General features: G+C 30.3%; 1 protein-coding gene and 1 long non-coding RNA gene across 2 annotated transcripts; one reads left to right on the forward strand and one right to left on the reverse strand.

Moving 5' to 3' along the window:
* The first annotated feature begins 460 nt into the window (after nt 1-460).
* Slob (Slowpoke binding protein) lies at nt 461-19,365 on the forward strand. The gene is made up of 13 exons (XM_070640613.1): nt 461-1,086; nt 4,476-4,553; nt 4,654-4,730; nt 8,343-8,602; nt 9,396-9,500; nt 10,552-10,707; nt 13,568-13,778; nt 13,841-14,077; nt 14,188-14,369; nt 15,296-15,497; nt 15,564-15,686; nt 15,885-16,018; nt 17,297-19,365. Exons 3-13 carry the CDS (start codon nt 4,725-4,727, stop codon nt 18,990-18,992), a joined length of 3,312 nt encoding a protein of 1,103 aa, XP_070496714.1. The 5' UTR covers nt 461-1,086; nt 4,476-4,553; nt 4,654-4,724; the 3' UTR covers nt 18,993-19,365.
* On the reverse strand, nt 16,299-17,037 carry LOC139090791 (uncharacterized). The gene is made up of 2 exons (XR_011544452.1): nt 16,600-17,037; nt 16,299-16,490 (listed from the first exon to the last, which is right to left on the reverse strand). It is a non-coding gene; the product is annotated as an uncharacterized lncRNA (long non-coding RNA).

Below are 19,365 nucleotides of genomic sequence, written 5' to 3' on the forward strand. Positions count from 1 at the left end.
TTACCTTTGAAAATTTTAAGCTACGCATAAACGTTTCGATTTCGTTTATTAAACGAATAATTCTCGGATTCATCTCATCTCTGTTATTTTCTTCTCCATTAGTCGTGCATGTAAACGTCATCCACTACGTACATAAAATATATACATTTCACTGGAATGTATGTCATGAATGAAAGAATGAGTAATAAGCACAACTTTCATTCAATTCCTGAATAAAAAATAAAGTTTGTAGTTTACTCGCTTATCACAAAAAATAACATCAAAAAGCAAGCATTTTTATACTCAATTTTGGAACGAAGAGAAGAGAACAGTTTGATATCACAAAAAAATTATTGAGAGAAATCGAGAGAGATTGGAAAAGTTTTTCATGCTGTGAGAAGAAAATTTTCACATTAGATGTACATTTTTGGGAAATTTTAATACACTCAATGGAAAGCTATCGTTTGAATCAGACGCAAAAATATTATTTGCCTTAAGTTTTTTTCATTTTTAGTGTACAAAGGATGAAAAAAATTAAGATTTGTCTTTAATTAGTGAAAAAATAAGGAATTATAGGATTCATATAAGATATATTCGAGAATTAATAGACGGAAAATTACGGATAATTGATATTATTGTGTTAATGAGGTGCTCGTTGTGAATGTCAAGTGTGTTGCTTTTTGCAAATTTTCCACATTTCCTCAATTATTTTAGCTGTAAATGAAAAAAAGTCTATGTATATGGGAATAATCGTCTCCTGAAAAAAAGTATAAAGGAAAAAAAGAAGAGGAAATAAAGAAAAAAAAGTGTAATTTGTGAGAAAAAGGAATTTTTCGCTTCCTGTTTTCCATAATTCTGTGCTCATAATAGTGTGTATATTAAAAAAGTATACATCCATGTGGATTTAAAGCATAAAAATATATAATACTATAAAGTATTAAAGAAAAATGAACAGTGCGCTTCTACAGATAATATAAATAAAGCCGATTGACACAAAAGGAATATTTTTTTGCCTTCAACAAGATTTAAGACCAACAATAAAAGATTCACAATAACAAAACAAGGATATTATATATAAAAAGTTTACTGGATTCAAAAAATGACTAGGTATGGTCTCCAAAATTTGTTAAAAATATAATAAAACTTTTCTTTGGGAAAATAAATGTAATATTGAAAGTAAAAATAGGTCATAGAGGGAGTGGAAGAAGAAAATACAAAATTTATGTGGAACTCGGTTAAAAGCACGCATTTGTTGTAATGGAAACTTTGAGAATATTCTCTTCAGGCACTTTAACCATAATTTTCAAATCTCTTTTTAATTAATTTTGTAAGTTTTTGTATGGAAAATTTATATCCTTTTTCAGTTTTAATTATATTTGTCTAGCATATTTAATGCTGTTTCCATAAACTTACAAGGCAGTCATTAATGCTCAAATTAGCTGTCAGTAAAGTGTCTATCCCTTTATCACGACAGACTATTTCTTTATGCAGACATTTTTAGCGATAGCATCTCTGGAGTGCTCTCAATGTTTAGCTCTGGGCTTGCATTTTTAAGCTTGCGAATATTTCAAATCATCATAAAAACTCAAAAGTCATAAAAATTTTATTTTGGATATTTTTTGGCAAAGGTTTAAAAACTTATTAAAAATTGCTCCGGACGACTTTGGCTGTTCATTTATTACTTTACGTCTTTTGTTTGAGCTGTTACAAAATCGTAGACTTCTACATGCCCCCAAAAATTGATCGTAATAAATGAACGACCCCACAAATGAAGATATCTCCACCACTGAACTTTTAAAGTTTTGTAAAGCTTTTTTATCAAAATCTAATGTAACTGATAGAGGCGGCTAACATTTAGGATTAATAAAAGTTAAATTAATAAAGTTAGTATTAATTCGTGGCAGAACCTTTTTTATTTGTGTCGCTCGGAATAGGATTTGTAGATTTTATTATGTGAAATGCGAATCCTACATTCTGCATCTTTGAGTGAATTATAAGTTGCAGCCAAAAATTGCAGGCATTCCCATCTAAAATGCAGGAAATGAAAACCTGAGGTTTTTGACCAAACCCTTGTAAAATGTGTTAATGGCAAGACAAAAAAGTGTGAACAATTCTGCTTTTAATATAACAATTTGTTTGGCATTCTCATAAAATTGTCTTGAGTCTTTTCTAGATTATGATCTGCATGTTTTCACGAAAACATTAGTTTTGAGATCGTTAAATTATGACATGCGGTAGAAATGTTACCTCTGGATGTTCAAACAAAAGCCCAATTGTTGACTTAAAACAATAAATAAATCTGCAATTATACTGCATCATTTTATCATAAATTTTCTTTATCAGATTAGTATGTTTAATCTACCTTGAGCATGTAAGGCATCGATTGAATTCAGATTTTCATATCCTTCGTAAAACCTACGCCTTTAGCTTTGCTTAATTAAAAATTCTAGAATGCTAACATACAACAACCGTGGGCAGGTTACGACTTATTCAAAGCAAAAATTTATTCTTTCCTGTTTTCACATTAATCGACTACTCATAAATGGCTTTGTTGCTCTTATGTGAGTTTATGTTTTCGTGTATGTGAACAATTTAATTCTTTTTTTAAAGAGAAAGTTATTTTGGAATTGCGAAGGGTGAAATTTCTAAAGCTTGAAACATCTACATATAATATTATGTAAATGATTTTTTTAACTCCTTCCAGTTATGTGAAAACACAATCTCACGACATCTATATACATACAAAACAATATAATATGCACATGTCCTTAAAATATGTATATGACGTCAGAGTTAGACTTAGAATTTTCTCGGAAGATAATCAAATATTGAGAGCATTTAAATGCTATTTTAGGATCTTTCTTAGATCTGTTACAAATTTCTTTTAAAAACCCGAAAAGCACAACGTGTTGGGAATCGTGAAAAATGTGGATCAACGCCTTGTGCCGCTCATTTCCCATTGCCAGGACTAAGCATAAAGATCCTAATAAAACAATCAAAAATCCAAGCAGGTACTCTTTAAATTTCAATAAAACAAGCATGTTACACAAATAATGAACTTAAACTCCACTCCTACTCTACTGATTCGCTGAGTATATTTCTTCTTATTCGTGGAAAAGTACTAAAACAATAAAGTTTTACAAAGCAAACAGAATAGCAGCAGCTAAGTTGCTGAATGAAGTTTCACAAAAACTGCAAAAATCTCAAGTTCACACATGTGTGCTCATTATGATGCTCCCATCCATAAATTAAACTTTCATTTTCCCACACTTTTTTTGTTCTGAAACATCCGCATTATCTGCTTGCTTTATGTCATCGCCTCATAACTTTATTATCAAAATGAATTTTTTCCTTTTGATTCTATATTTTAGCTGCGGTTTTATTTGTTGGACCTTTTCCAGTTCCTCATTAACTCTTCGTCCACCCAAGCTTTTGTTTCAGACATTATGATTGCTTTTCATTTACGGAAGAATCTAATTAGTTCCATATGTATGGACAAAATGTGAAATATAAAATCATAAAACATACACAAACATTTATTTGCCTTTGTATGCTTATACGTATGTGCAAATTGTGATTTTACGATAATTAAAGTGTTAACATGAAGAAAACAATTTTCTTCCACTTTATTTAATGTTCAATGACCTTATTTATGTCAATTTATTTCTATTCCAATATTGATTTAACAATTTTTCCATTATCTGAAACTGTTAGAAACGAACACAAAAACGTGAACAAGAAACTTTCACAATGGGGGTAGATTTTCGGGAAAACAATCTGAATGTCTTGACTTATTCTTTAATTACGTATTAAAACTAGGGTAGAAATTTACAACCCGAACTGCCATATGGCATCTACATGTAGGATGATTTAATTTGGTAATAATTACCCGAGAGACACAAATAAAGAAGGCCGCCTTAATTTGGCAGTCATATGAAGCTTTAACTTAGTCCTAATAGCTCCTGTAATGGAGACTTCTTCATTTGTGTTGCTCGGGCAAGTAAGCTCTATATGAATGATGAATGCAGTTAAAAAATGATTTATGAATTTATTATGTTGCTAATTGTGTCAAAATTATGACAGTTCCGGCATTTAATTATAAATGCTTTCCGTTATCTTGATTTATATTGTATAGATGTCAATTTATCATACAAAAATTAGAGTTGCCTTCTAGATGATCTAAATATCTTCAATAATGAATAATTTAAAACTTTGTATCTGAGATAGTGACAGACAGAACTTTTGGAAGGGATGAGGGCTGAAAAATTGAAAAATTCTAATTAGTGTGAGCTACACAAATAGAGAATGGCCTCACAAATGTCCGTAGCTAAAATAAGCGACTTCTTTTTGGTGTCAATAAAGCCTTTAAAACTCCGTGGTGCAGCCTTTTTCATTTGTGTCGCTATTGTTAGTCCATATTTTCCAGAGAACAAAGATGATCTCCTCCCTCTGTTGCCTCCATAATTGTTCTAAATTAATTATTTTACTTTTTTCAGAAATAATGCATTGAAAAAATCCATGAACTTAATGAAATGAAAGTTGATCCTAAAAGTACAACACATCATTTTTGGCTTGTGAGTATAAAATTCCAAAAAAAATTTAATTTCCATTTGAATAATTTTTTTGTTACGTTTAATTTCGATTAAAAATTCATGCTTTTTTCATTCTCAACAGACTACTTTTTGGTGCTCTCTCGGATTGATTGCTTTGGGCGGTTTGGCAGTCATAACATACTGGATACGAAAATGCAGGTAGGGTTGAAAATTCATTTGTATTTTTATTAACCTATTTTTTTGCTCACTCCCCGCAAATTTCAATTTATAGCTTCGCTGCAAATGAAAAAAGTTATTTTTGATTACACATATCGGTCTTTCCTTTTAATTTCCTAAAATTAATTATTGAAATAAAACATTTTAATTTGAATTTTTTATGAATTATAGTTCTCAATTATACTCAATTTTTGATGTGATTGCACAGAGTGGAGTAAAAATTCGTAAAGAAAGATTTATATTTGATGCTTAAAATTATTTTTGATTGTCAATTTTTTAACTTTATTTCAAAATTATTCGTTACAAACTCAAACAAAAGCTTTTGCTTAAAAATGGGAATTGAAATACGTATCGGGTCGCTGGTTTATGAGTAATGATCTAGTTACATTTCAATGTGGCAACTAGTTGAAATCCTCGAAGAAATTAAAAATTTTGATCAAAAAATTTCAAACTTCAAAAAAATCTTACTTACATGATATGCCTAAATGTATGTTTTGGTTGAACTAGAAATTTATTGAAACATTTTTTGTTAATTTTGATAATTTTTTTGCTAACAAATAGACATTAAATATAAGACTTAAGACACCTAGTGAATTTTACATAAAACTGGTTTAGATATCAAGAACCTCCGTGGGAATTTGTATTCATTTCTGAAAAATTATTCTTTAGTAAGGATTAGTAACTAGAATGATGATTTAAATCTAAATGTGGATAATTTTGTATTCTTTAACTGTCAATATTCAAATAAACGTTCAAATGGTAGTAAAACCGAACTATTCATTCAAGCAGAGCACTGGTTGTCCACCACTGGTATAAAATGAGTATATGACTAAATAAATTCGAGGGGCGTAGCCAGAAATTTTTTTGAGGATAGACTTATTTAGAAATAATTCCTTGAAAATCAGAAGTGCACTCCTTTTTTCACTATAATTTGATAATATTCAAATTTTTTTACGTATTAATAACATTTTGAGCTTTTGAAATGAGAGCTTTTTGCATTCTTAATATGGGACGGTTCACTTATTACGTAACGCGAAAAACTTTTTTTTTTGATTGAAGCAAAAACCACCCCTTTAAGAGCGCTACGTAATCAGTGAACAACCCCTATGGATATTTTGACTTTTATTTATCAAAATTTACTATATGAACATCTGGTATATATTTGCATATACACATGCTTAATATTATTTACTTGAGATAGAAAGTGAGTTTGTTTTTCGTTTCTCTTTACAAACAAAAAGTACAATAAGTTTGCGTTGCCGTTTCTGTTATTTTCATTAAATGCCAATGCTATTCTAGTTGAATAGACTCATGATGGAAATAAAATTTATGTGTTTTCAAATAATAGAAAATGTATTAATAAAAAAGACTCGAAAACTGATTGTTTTTAAACCAGAATCTAGACTTCGATAGCAAATAATTTTACTGCAAACATGTTGACTAACATATTCCTTATGTAAATATGAACACCAAAAGATTTATGTGAAAAATCCTTTTCTATCTATGCTGACTTTACGTTTCCTTTTCGAGTAGAAAACAAAAAAGTTTACAATATGCAGTTGTGCCATGATGAACAAGACTGATGACATTTTCTGAGGAACGTCTCGTAGAATTTGTCATAGGTCGACCATGAGTCCAGTTATTGACTAGACAATACAGTTAGGTGTGCATTAGGGAAATGTATTTAGAAGAATTATGATTCACTTAAGGATTTCCTGAAATTTAATAAACACATATAAACCTCCATAGATATTAAATTAAAATCTTCCCACCCTGCTTGGTAGGCAACTATTCTAGAATATTATAAGTAGAATATGAAAAACTTCACAGTAATTTTTAATGCTTACGTTTCGCTTTTAGCGTTAATAAATTACCTTTAACATTTAATTTTAACTCTTTATGAAGGATTATTTTTTAAATCAGATACATGAATAACAAAAGATTTATTTCTGCCACAAAAATAAGCCTACCATTGCTGTTTTAAAAATTCTTCTTACTGATGTAATCCTACGCACGTATACAATTTTACCTAATACTTCTAAAGTTCAGAAATAGAAGTTTTAAATTACAAAATGGTAGCTGATATTGTGTTTTATTTTCTAATTTTTAATTCTTACGTAACTCATCAAATAGTTATGATTTTAGTGAAGTTTAAGAACACGCACATCCAATACCTTCAAATTGTAACGTAATCAGGAATTCAAAAAAGAAAGTCATCGATACAATAATTTTCACATTCATTGCTTTCCCTTCGACAGGTTCACGTTTCATTTTTACTGTTCAATTTTAATTATACTGCTTGTCAAGTTCTAGCATATTTTCATATTTTCCATTCAGTTTAGTTTGTGCATTTGAAGTGAAAAGATCTAATTTTTTGAATATAAATTGAATAATTAAGGATTACAAAATTGGTGTTTTAGGAGTGAGTAAATAACGTTAATCAAGTTTCGTGGATTACAATTTACATTTTGGACAGTCAATCCTTTCAAATTTGGACAAAAAACCAACTTGAAATTTCACTTGAATTATGACGAAAAAATATACTTTTTAATTTAATTAAGAAGCAAATTTCCACGTAATATTGCAAACAATGTTGCAAGTTCTTAATCATATGCTGAGTTTGGCATGGAAAAATAAGTAAAATCTGTAGGAAAATTGAAAAGAGAACAACAGCCGATCAATTTGTGAAGGTTGAAAAATTGATTGAGTTGAGTGAAATAAAGGAAATGTTTTGAGGTTTTATGTACATACAATGAGTGCTGAGCAATGTGCTAATAAAAATCAATGAAATCGAAAATTTCTTATAAAGAAAGGAACATAATGAAATAGAAAATCCATATCGATTATTTTGTACTGAAATTGATGTTTTAATCTTTATGATGAGTCACAAACTAATCAAACAAAGTAAAGACATTTGACGATTTCGTGAATCAATTTCCGAAACTTCATTTGAACTAGTCATTTTTTGAAAGAACAATCCGTTCTACATCTATCAATTTTTGATGTCTTGTCTTTATATGAATTTTATCGTATATCAAATATCATTCAAGAATGGCAGGATGTACAAGTTTTATTTATGACAAAACTAATAAAATATAAAGTCATTTAATAATCCGAATAATATGTAGTTCATTGATTATGAAAGAACTCTATAAGTTTTAATTATTTTGATTCAACAAATTAGGTTTATGCTAAGCTCAAATTATTTAACATGAATACCACGTGACTATTTTTAAGGTTTCTGTAATAAAATTTCCATTGTCGGAAAGTTGCGAAATGGTTGAAAATCGATAGATTTTACAAAACGTATTATCCCGAGTGAAACAAGGTGCGATTTGTCGACTCTATGTCTAGTAATAAACTTGACATTTGTAAAAGTTGCTACAAAATGTCAAGTTAATTACTAGACAAAAGGTCGACTTATCAAAGTTTGTTCTATTCGGGTATGTATTTACTTAACAAGGATTTCATAGAATTTGAGCAAAATTATTATTTCTATGTCTTATCATGTCTAATTTAGTCATTGAAGTATTCAAAAATTGCTTTTATTTTTTACTTTCTTAAAATTTTGGAAATCGAATGCAAAATAATCAGGAAACGAAAAATCAACCACATCAACAACAATCACAATCAGTACCACAACGTGTGGTCTCTGTATTTGTTAATAAAACCATTAATTCTGTACTGAAAAGCAGTCGAAAAATTATCGTTCGAGTTTGCGAAGTTGCAAATGTAAAGAAGCAATTTAAAATGTTTCAAATGTATTCTCATATGCAACGTCGTCATAATGATATTGATGAGAAAAAAGAACCAGAAACTACGGGTCATGATCGATTTTATCAGGAAAGAACGAGGTATGACTGTCAATTTTTATCATCTATTTTTATCTCAACTGAAGGAATTGGTGGATAAAGCTTAGGGATATTTCTGAAAAGTTAAATGAAGTGATTTAGATACGCAACAACATAATACGTGCGATGATTACTTTTCAATTTTGCTTAACATTTCCGACCTTACATTTCTTTAATTTCCCCCATGTCTCGATGTCTTATATAATAATCATTTATATATGTGTACAACCATCGCGCACACACAAATTACAATGTCAAATGTTAAGGTTCGGATGTATAGCATTTTTCTTGGTAGCATGATAACGATATAATGTGCTAGAATATTAACGTTTCTCACTTTGTATGTGAATGAATTTCCTCTGGTAAATATTTAGTCTGAATCAAGGAAGTATAGTAACGTATGAAAAAAAGGAAAAACGGAAGGAAATCTCATGCATCTAACATATATTCTTATGCTATAATGTTCTTCATGTTGTTGTTTTGATTTGTGTTTCCACATGTTGTGCAAAGAAAATCATAAGTGGAAATTAACAGAAGTTTTCCCAACTTTTCTTCTTCCTCTCAATTTCTTCATGGGCTTTATACAGCCTTTCCATTCCATTATATAATAATCTCTCTATTTTCTTACAACAATACTAATAAATTTTCATGAAAAATATTCTTGTATTTATTTATGATATACCATTGAACATGATGGGCTATTACATGCCATTATACACGCGCGCGTTATGAAATTGTTGATGTTTTGTGTGGGTGCCAAAAATATACTTTTTTGCTCCTTTCATATGAACCTCAGATCTTCGTATCGCAAGAAGAAACGAAAGAACGTACGACGTACACAATCACAAACTGAGTTCGAAACACGTACGGCTACAGCAGCTAATAAAAGGCATTTATTTAGGTAAATAATTTTTTCCATCTACTTGTCCATATACCTAGATACTTTCCGAAGAATATATTCTTCTCTTTCAATATTTTTAATCATACTCTCATTCATTTTATCTTCGTTCATTGATTGAATGAAATTGGAGTCGTTTGGTGATGGAAGATTACAAAAGTTTACATAAGATGTTGTTCATTTAAGATATATTTTCATAAATCGGACATAATTTTTTTTTACACAAAATAAATTACTTCGAAAAACCTCCTGATGAGCTACCCATCGTTCAGATTGATTTTCCTTAGTGTTTTACAATGTAACATCAGTTGGGCTCAAGTTGAGCTCGATATAGATGAGAATTGTTGGAAACTAACTCAACAATATTGAAAGAAAATCTATGTACATAACATCACATACGTTCTGCAATATTATAGAAATATAACTAAATTCATCAGCATAACAGGCAATGAGCATTCTTTCAAGAGGTAGCTCTACTAGTTAAGCATGCTCGTGAGCGTGCTCTCAGCTTAATCTACTCTTGAAAGGATGCTCTTTGCCTGCTAATGATTCATCATTATTAGTGTTACATACCCGATCAGACAATGAGCATCCTCATGAATATGCTCATTGTCTGTTAGGGATATATTGAATTTTTATGCAAGATTTGTAGAAAAAGCTTGAAAAAGCACAGTTTTTCCAGCTAATGAAACTAAATTCTCTTTTCTTTATTCGCCATAACTTTAATACATAGGAATTTTCAGCATTTTTATATAGAATACTGTCTACCCAAACCTTCTTTCTTATTGCTTTTATCTCTGTTGTTCTGCATATTATTGAATTAACAAACAACAGTGATTACATTTGCAAAGAAACACAATTGGATGTCGTCAGCCATTAGGTCGTCTTATATTTTTATCTTATGAATACACATCAAGTTTCGTGATGATGTTTCACGCTATGTACTCTTTTGTAATCTTGAAACGAATTCATTGATTCATTCTTAAGTGAACAACTCAAAAGTTTATATCCAATGAAATTGATTCTGATTATTGAAATTTTAAATTAATTGCAGAGGTCGTTCTGTAAGTTCTGAACAAGATAATTCAGAATCGGAACATTCAGAAAAATCACCACTTGTTAGCACTAAATCGTTGGCAAAACTTTTATTCAATAGAAGCTTGAGTACACAAGACAATGGATTGAATAGGGATAGTGATTCACCAACGAGGTTGTGAAAAAGCATTTCATTAATTTTTTTCCTCCTTCTCATTGCATTAATTGTTATTAATGTATAGTTTATTTACTGTATATGCATCTTGTTGTAATGTTTCATTGAAATAATACAAAGAAACCTTTCATCTATAATATTATTTTGAACTATTGCTATAAACCTAGATAAAAATAAGAGTCATCTATAGTGACATTACTAACATTTAGATATAATATTTCTATCAATAATGAATGCTAGAAACATAACTTATTCTTCGTCTTCTATTACTTATCCATCTTATAAAATGTTTACCAAAGGCGTTTACATTCAGGATGTTTATTGTAAATTTTAAAATTTAAAGAATATTCTTAGAAAGGAAGTAAATTTTCTCAGAAATCCTCATAAATCCCCAAACAATTTACACAATAATGTTGGGACTCATGATGATTTTTGTAAGATATTCCTTCCTGTATTTATAATATTTTTGATCCTTAAAATTTTCAGTATTAATTCTGAGTGTTAACGACCTGTTCTTTACTTATGTAGCATATTTCTATCTACTATTCCGCCTCATATCATTTTTGTTACTCTTTATTTAAAATTTTTATTTTCTTTACATATTTTTCATCAACAAAGCTATCTAAAATGACGAATATCATCAGTCATCGTTATATATATAAATTGTCATCATGACAAGCATCTTATAAATATGTACATGTTGTCATTTTTTTAATAAAGCTTTATTGATAATTCTGTAATCAGGTTAACGATCTGTAAAAATGAAAAATTCATAAAATTAATTATTTGAACAGTTTTCTACAACTAGCTAGACGTGATCCAGATTATAATTTTTTTCACGCATAAATACTTCAGAAACATTATGTTGCATGATTTTAGTTCCTTTGAATATTAATTTTTTCTGAGACTGTCTGAATTAATTAAAAATAAAATGCAACTTTATTTTTCTTCCCCGAGCGACACAAATGAAGAAGGCTCTTCCAGGGAGCTTCTCCGGATCACCTAAACCTCTTTTATAAACTTATAAAGGAAGCTGCCTCTATATGGCTGCCATCTGGTATTTGAGTAAAAGAGGTTTAGCGGAGCCTTAAAAGCTCTGCTGCGGAGCTTTCTTCATTTGTGTCGCTCGGATTCTACATTCTTCAACTTCCATTTTTAATAGTTTTCTTTAAATTGTAGTTTTAGTTTCTGTAATTTAGATTCAAAAAATTGACTTCCTTCATTTTAATCTGAGTTGGATACACCACTCCACATTTAGACTAATGAACGTATGACATTTCATATAAATTTCAATAATGAAGGTTGTGATCTATTACATAACGAGTAAAATATTGTGACTCAAAAATAGAAAACATGACATTTTGAAAACCATTTTGTTTTGTTTATTAAAGGGTGAAACTCTAAAAATATTTGTTTGTTGCTATGCGTGCCTCTCGTCTGACATTTTAAACTTGAAACTAAAAATATGTATAGAATAGAATTATGGAACTAGTTATTCATAAAAAATATAAATCTACAAAATTATGTCAATGATAAAACAAATTTATTTTTATTTTCGTTAAGGCTGATAGAGTCATATCAAGCACTGAATATATTCACAATATGTATCTCTAATTTATTAAAATTAACAGCTATGCTTGTTAATACTGAATAAGTTTACTATTCACTTCAAAGTTCAATAACAATGCCAAAATCAAGTAAAAGCAAAAATGAAGTTCAATAGCCACTATATTACTTGGGGACCGTTCACATATTACGTAACGTGAAAAATTAACTTTTGGACTCTTCTTTCTCACTCCGTAATAGAATATCCATGGATAAAAGTTTTGATTGCTTGAAGTGTAATAAAATCTTGACCAACTCCTCCCCTTAAGAGCGTTACGTAAAAAATGAACGACCCCTTGGTAATTTATAGCAATTTTTATGTCTTTCACAACAATTCTACATTTAAAAGAAGAAATAAAAGTATTCGACGAATAGTAAAACTTACAGAAGAAAGCACTTGAAAAGCTTCTTTTCTTTATTATGGGTCGTAGATCGTAAACTGTATGGCATCCAAAAGAAGAAGTTTTTTGAGACAAGACGGGGAATGAAATGGAAACTACTATTTCATGGATTTTTTTCTCTTTTATCTAAAAATATATAGATATAAACATTCATTTATTATACGATGTGTTGAAAAATAAATTGAAAGGCATTTTTAAGGCCTAAACAAAAAAAAATCGATATAAAAAGTTTTGGGAATAAAAATACAAAACTGTTGAATTTTTTTTTTTATAAATTTTTCAATCTCTTTTCTTTCTTTTGCTTTTGCATGCCACAAATGAAAAGTTGCTTTATGAACATTTTTCGTTCTATTTTCATAACCTTTTGTTACGTTCACATATTCTTTTCTTATTCATTTTTTATGCTTTACGTAAACTCTTTACCGCTTTTATGATGCATGCTTCTCATAATACTAATGTAGAATGTATGTTTGGTTTTTCTGATTGTTTGGGACTAGTTGCTTGAAAATTTGGTTGCTATTGTACATTTGTAAACATAAAAGGTATGCTTATGATGCACATTAATGAATGCTTTAGTGTTATAGCCTGTGCATGTTTTAATTTAATGCTTAGGTTTAGTCAAGATAATTTTTAAGCAATTTAAAGGAAAGAAATTTTAGGGGAAACCTTGGAAAATTAATCACCCTCAAATTATTACATTCATTTACATTTACATGTGCATGCTTAGTAAATAATTGCATGAATTATTTGCTTGCTCTATATTATTGCATTTGTCGCTCTTTAACCCTTTCAGCAATTTGTTGATGCAGAATTCATTTAAAATGTTATTTTATTTTACGGTATGACATTTATAGGAGCAATATAAAGTATCAATATTCCGCGATACTGGATAGTGGAATCGGAGCGACAGATCGAAGTCCAAGAGAGCGTGCAGCACGAGACAGAGCATTTACAGCATGTACAGAATGGTTAATAAGCTCAGGTGGTCGTTACGAAGCTATTGCCCATTTGGATGATATTGGCTCACGTTCTAACAAGCATTGGTTTTTGCTCAACGATAGTACGGTACGGATTGCAAAATTCAAATGACATTTTTGATCAAAATTTTGATGAAATTTTTATTTCAGATTAAGACAGATCGGTTAATGACATTACTTCCCTTACCTTCCAATTGTGTTGCCTTAGAGGAACTGCCAACATCAGAATGTCCACAAGGTGTTCTCATGGAGCTTCTTGGATCACTTCAACATCCATACATATATCCAATATTAGATTTAGGATTTTATGATACCAAATTACATCATTATGCATGTTTAGTTACGCCATTTAATCCACGTGGTAGTCTCAAGGATCTCATTTACAAAGTAAGTTCACATTTCACATATCCCTTATGTGAGATTTTTCCATCAGATATTTTTATGATACAATATTTATGGTTATTACTGTTTTTCTTCTTTACAATGTTTACGTATAGAGTCAATGGAACGAGCCATATAATAGAAAATATACGAAAAAATCAGGCGGCTTGCCGATATCACAAGTACAAAGATTAGGTCGTCAAATATTGGAGGCATTACTCTTTCTTCGAGATCGTGGCATACCATCACATGGACATTTACATAGTGGAAACGTTATACTACAAAATGGTGTTGCAAGGTAATTAATGAGAGCTTTCATCAACAAAGTCCATGCAAATTGCTGATGATTGATAAAAAAATGAATAATGAATGAGTGAATGAATAAATGAAAGATTGAAGAAGCTTCAAAAACATTCTCTCGACAACAATACAAGAGCTATTGATCCCTGAGAAAAAAATATCAATACTGAATAAAATTTCATCATCAATCAATACTCAATTTATTAGACGTCTCAATTACCATTATGTAAAAGTCTACAAAAGGCAAATGAAAATCTTGTCTCTATCTCACTCTCTCTTTTATTATAAAATAATGTATTTAGCGGATATGGGAGTGGAAGAGGAATTGGATGAGCTTTCAAATACTCCTATTTGATTTCATTTACAACAGACGAACAGTTGAATTTATTTTCATTGTATGGGGCCATTCATAAATTACGTAACGCTCTTAAGGCTAAGATTTAGTTAAGGACGCGTTAAAAGAGTCTAAAATTTTAATGCGTCTAAGGGACTGAGGTGGTGAGGTATCAAATAACCAATTTTTCCACGTTCCGTAATAAGTAAACAGCCCCTAGTATAAAAATCTAAATAAAAATGACGGAGCTGTTTTTTCTGTTTGTAATTGATGAAAATCACGCGATATACTTTTTTGTATATAAATACCTAAATTTTCCTTACTCGTCAGTTTTACATACACAAGCATATCCATTTACGAAAACAAAACACAAGTAGGATGTCTATCTTTTTTGAAAAATCGTGCCATATCCTTTCCATAATTCGTCCAAATGACAGTAATTTGAAACTTAATTCAGAGATTTTATGAGTTTATCAAAAATGAAAAATATGCGGTCTGTAACTTTTTATCCTCAATGGAATCAACATTAATCTACTAGTTTCTAAATCACAAAATTTTTCTTGTTTTCTTCATCCATTCAATCACTTTAGATTATCAGGCTTGGAAAATAATTTATTAGGATTGAGTTCACGCGTAAATTCCGTGCTTTGGTCTCGTTCGTCCACCGAAATTGAAAGCATTGACGTAATCTGCTTTGGACATTTGTTATTTGAAATGTGTGCTGGTTATGAATTGCCGGAATCATCACCAACACGTTCACATCTACAGATTGATCTTGAGCGATATCCACAGGTATATTGACTTGGATTTTCAGAAGTCCTTAGTATTAATAAATTAAAAATGTTCAATTCCTTAAAGGTGGTTGAAATTATGCAAATGATATTTGATTCATCTGGTAACTATCCATCTCTGGAGGAGTTAGTGCTTTGCGACTTGTTCCGCAATATAGATTTACGTGAAATGCGAGGAATATTTGTGCCTGTAAGTTTTAGAAATTTCTTTTATTGTTGGCTTTCAAAATAGTTCTTGAGGAGAACTGATGATAAATGATCGAGCGACACTTGGCAGTCAACAGAGTTCAAGTTGTCGCCCGGGAAGTTATCACAAATATTTAATGCTCTACATGTTTTTATTAATTTCACAAAAATTATTCATGTTTATATTTTACTACTTTTACAGTCATTTAAACACAGCATGAGCAATTCTACTATGAGTCTGCTTAATGCAGTTAGAAAACGTCATTCAACTATGCAAGGTTCATTTTCTGAAGGCAGTAGTCCATGCACGCCCCCATCTACACCACATCGTCATGGGTAAGAGTAATGGCAATTAAGCCAACTTTTATTTGCATAAAAAGTTTTATGAATGAGAATAAAGTTCTTTTTTTGCAAAGTTTGCCGTATGCAAATAATGCTTCTTTTGTTCCTTAAGTGATTTTTTGCTTATGTTCCATGTGGCAGTTACTAATATAATTTCCGTTTTCATTTAACATTAATCAGATCATGATTAACAGTTCAAATTGAGACAAATCTTTAATTGTGTCTTAAAATAGAGATTTTTGACTATTCCTAATATAAGGACATAACCTTAAAATTAAAGTCAATAGCATGAACTTTTTTATTCATAATTAATTAAATTATTATAAATTTTATTTATTTTATAGTTTACATAACTTCCATTCCTCACCTTCACGTTTTGCAGACTCGTATGATCACTATGGACACAGCTTCCGTTTTGCATGATGAATCAATGTATTTTATTATATAATCGCAGTTCCTTATTTTTCTATAAGATATATAAAGAAAACATGTTTGAAAAAATATTATATATGTTTAATTTGGCATATTCACTAACTCATTTATGATTTATGTTAACATCAACTGGGACTACCTACCTGCATGAGTGTCTTACTGAGAATTTAATATATTCTTTTATACATATATCATGAATACGAGCACAGGAGTGTGAATTGTTAGTTTTTTTTCGACTCTTTTCATTCCTACCTCTCTTTTTTCTGTCACTCTCAATGTCGCTTTAAAGTTGAGGTAAGATAATGAAGCTTATAAAGCCTTTATTATCTCAGATTTATAGCTTTAACGAATATTGCTACTGACATTGCTTGAAACTTAGATGTAATTGAATATTCACCATTGTATTTTTAATGAGAGCGCATTCTATGCTACATATTTTAATTCCTAACTTTTAATAAGGGTTCGATCAAAAACTGCAGTCCTGCATTTTCTGCAATTTAGATGCACTGGCCTGCAGTTTTCGGCTGTACCTGATGGGTCGCTCAAGGTTGCAGGCCTACATTTTATGTCATAAAGCCTGCGGTTTTTGGACGAACCCTGCATTTTATTTAACTTTTAAAAAAGTATTACCAAAATATATGCACAGTAAAAGAATTGTGCTTTGAATAACCTTGTACTTAGTTTCTAAAGCCTCTCATTCCCCCTTATGCTATAATTCTGATAAAGATCTGTTCTTATGAGCTTCTAACGTTCTCTTTTTTCTCGTTCTTTTTATTCTCTCGTTCTTCCTGTCATTATCAATTGTGAATATTAATGAACAAAAAAAATACATCGACACAGAAGAGATGAAGACTTAACTATGAGTGAATCAGATCATAATCTCGATGAGATTGTTGTAACAACATTAAGCACTCAAATATCTCCTATTCATTATTGTGATAATGGTGAACCATCGATATCGTCATCATCTAACATCACAAGTACCTCTCACAAGCATCAGTTGTCGATTGATGAAAAGGGTACTGTTATAAGGATAAGTAGCTTTGAGGAAGGAATAACATCGTCATCAGTATCATCTATTTCATCGCAGCAACAGCAGAATGTATTGCAAAAACAATCAAGCCAAACGCAATGTAATCAATCTTCTTCATCATTAGATCCATCATCTGCATATAAGACCACAAAGACTCGTCGAACTGAATATTCAATGCGTGGCATCAAGATTGGTTGCAGTAATCCATCACAAGATTCTGCATTCGGTAGCATGACAGATGGTGAATTATCACGAGCATCTAGCTTTAAATTGAGTAGTTTTCAGTCCGTATCATCACCAATAGATGAAGGGGTTGAAGATGATGCTAAGATGCACCATCATCATCTTCATGATGGAAATAGTTTGTGTACAGTATGCGGTAGTAGTAGTTTTAAATTTATTGATTCGAATAGCTCAGCATGTTCTTCTCCGTGCCATCCTTTTGATAATTTTACACAATCACTTAATGATCTCAATGTTCCTGGACCATCATCAATATCCCATCATCATATGAATCCATTACATGGGACTAATATTAAAGAGACATGTATCTATTTAGATCCACCGAAATTAATCGTTAATGATCATTCGACTGGAAATTATATTTACACTTCATCGCCAATACGTAAATGTGCAACGACTCAAGAGGTATTCTCTCAAAAATATCGAGTATCGTCATTTGAGGATATGACAGCATCGCATCATCATTTAAAGAACCAAGTCAATAAAAAACAATTTAGATCATTTGAAGAAGAGCAACGAATTGAATCAGCATTTACGCCTATAATAGCAACAACATCTTTATCATGTGATAGTGAAAAATACAAAGTTATAAAAAGTGCAAATACATCACCAATAAAATCACAGCATTTTACATCAACAATGACAGGAAAAGAAAGGAGTACACTTTGGAAAGATAGCTTTTTAAAATGCAATAAAAATAATCTTACGATAAAGTCAAACGAGTCAATTTACGAAATGATAGAAAACCAGAAGAATGACGATGAATATGAAGAAGATGATAATAATGATACCATGAATAGTTCTCAACTTAATGAAGAATCAAGTCTTAGTTTATCACTTGACGTTTCATCACCAGCAACAACTACTCAGTCATCGAGACGAATGCGTTCTGATCGATTATTTTTCTCATTAGCAAAATTCAAGCAAAATGCAATCATCGAGCTAGACACTCTGTCCGATATTGGTAAGAGTTCTGCTAAACAATTATCACAGTCATGCTCGTCAAATGATGATGAATCAAATATTGATAACACAACGATTACATCTACAACAAATGACGAGTGTAATAGTGATGAGGAATGTAGTAGCTTGACCGAATCATTGCTCAAAACATCATCACATGAAGAAGACTTTAAGAGATTCGTTAAAAGCTTTGACTCTGAAGATAATTCGAATTCTACATGCAATGGTGAGGAGAAAACACCGCTGCTAGATGGCATAGAACTCCTCTCGATGACTTCATCTACTGATCCTGAGTAATATTCTTTTGATATATACATTAGAGATAATAATTATTATTGTGATAATTCTGAAAAATTTACCTTTTTTTAATTGCTTTAAAAATTATCCTTTGTCCTAATAAAATTAAAGTTCTTAGATACATTCATAAAACATACTAGTCATAATGTTGTAAGAAATTAGAGAACCTTCCTAGATAGTGTCTTTACATTACTAAAAGCTCTATATCCTTAAACAATCTAATCCCCAATCGCCTTCAAATAAGTAAATTAAAAAACTATAATAATAATAATAATAATTTAGAATGATAATAAAAACAGAAAGTCAAAGCTAAAAATCTTAAAGATCGATAAAATCATAAATAAAAGAAAATTCGTAAAACTTTTTAATAATA

Source organism: Chironomus tepperi, unplaced genomic scaffold (assembly GCF_022539635.2).
Source record: "Chironomus tepperi strain 1889 unplaced genomic scaffold, CSIRO-AGI_Ctep_v1 contig_219, whole genome shotgun sequence".
NCBI lineage: Eukaryota > Metazoa > Arthropoda > Insecta > Diptera > Chironomidae > Chironomus > Chironomus tepperi.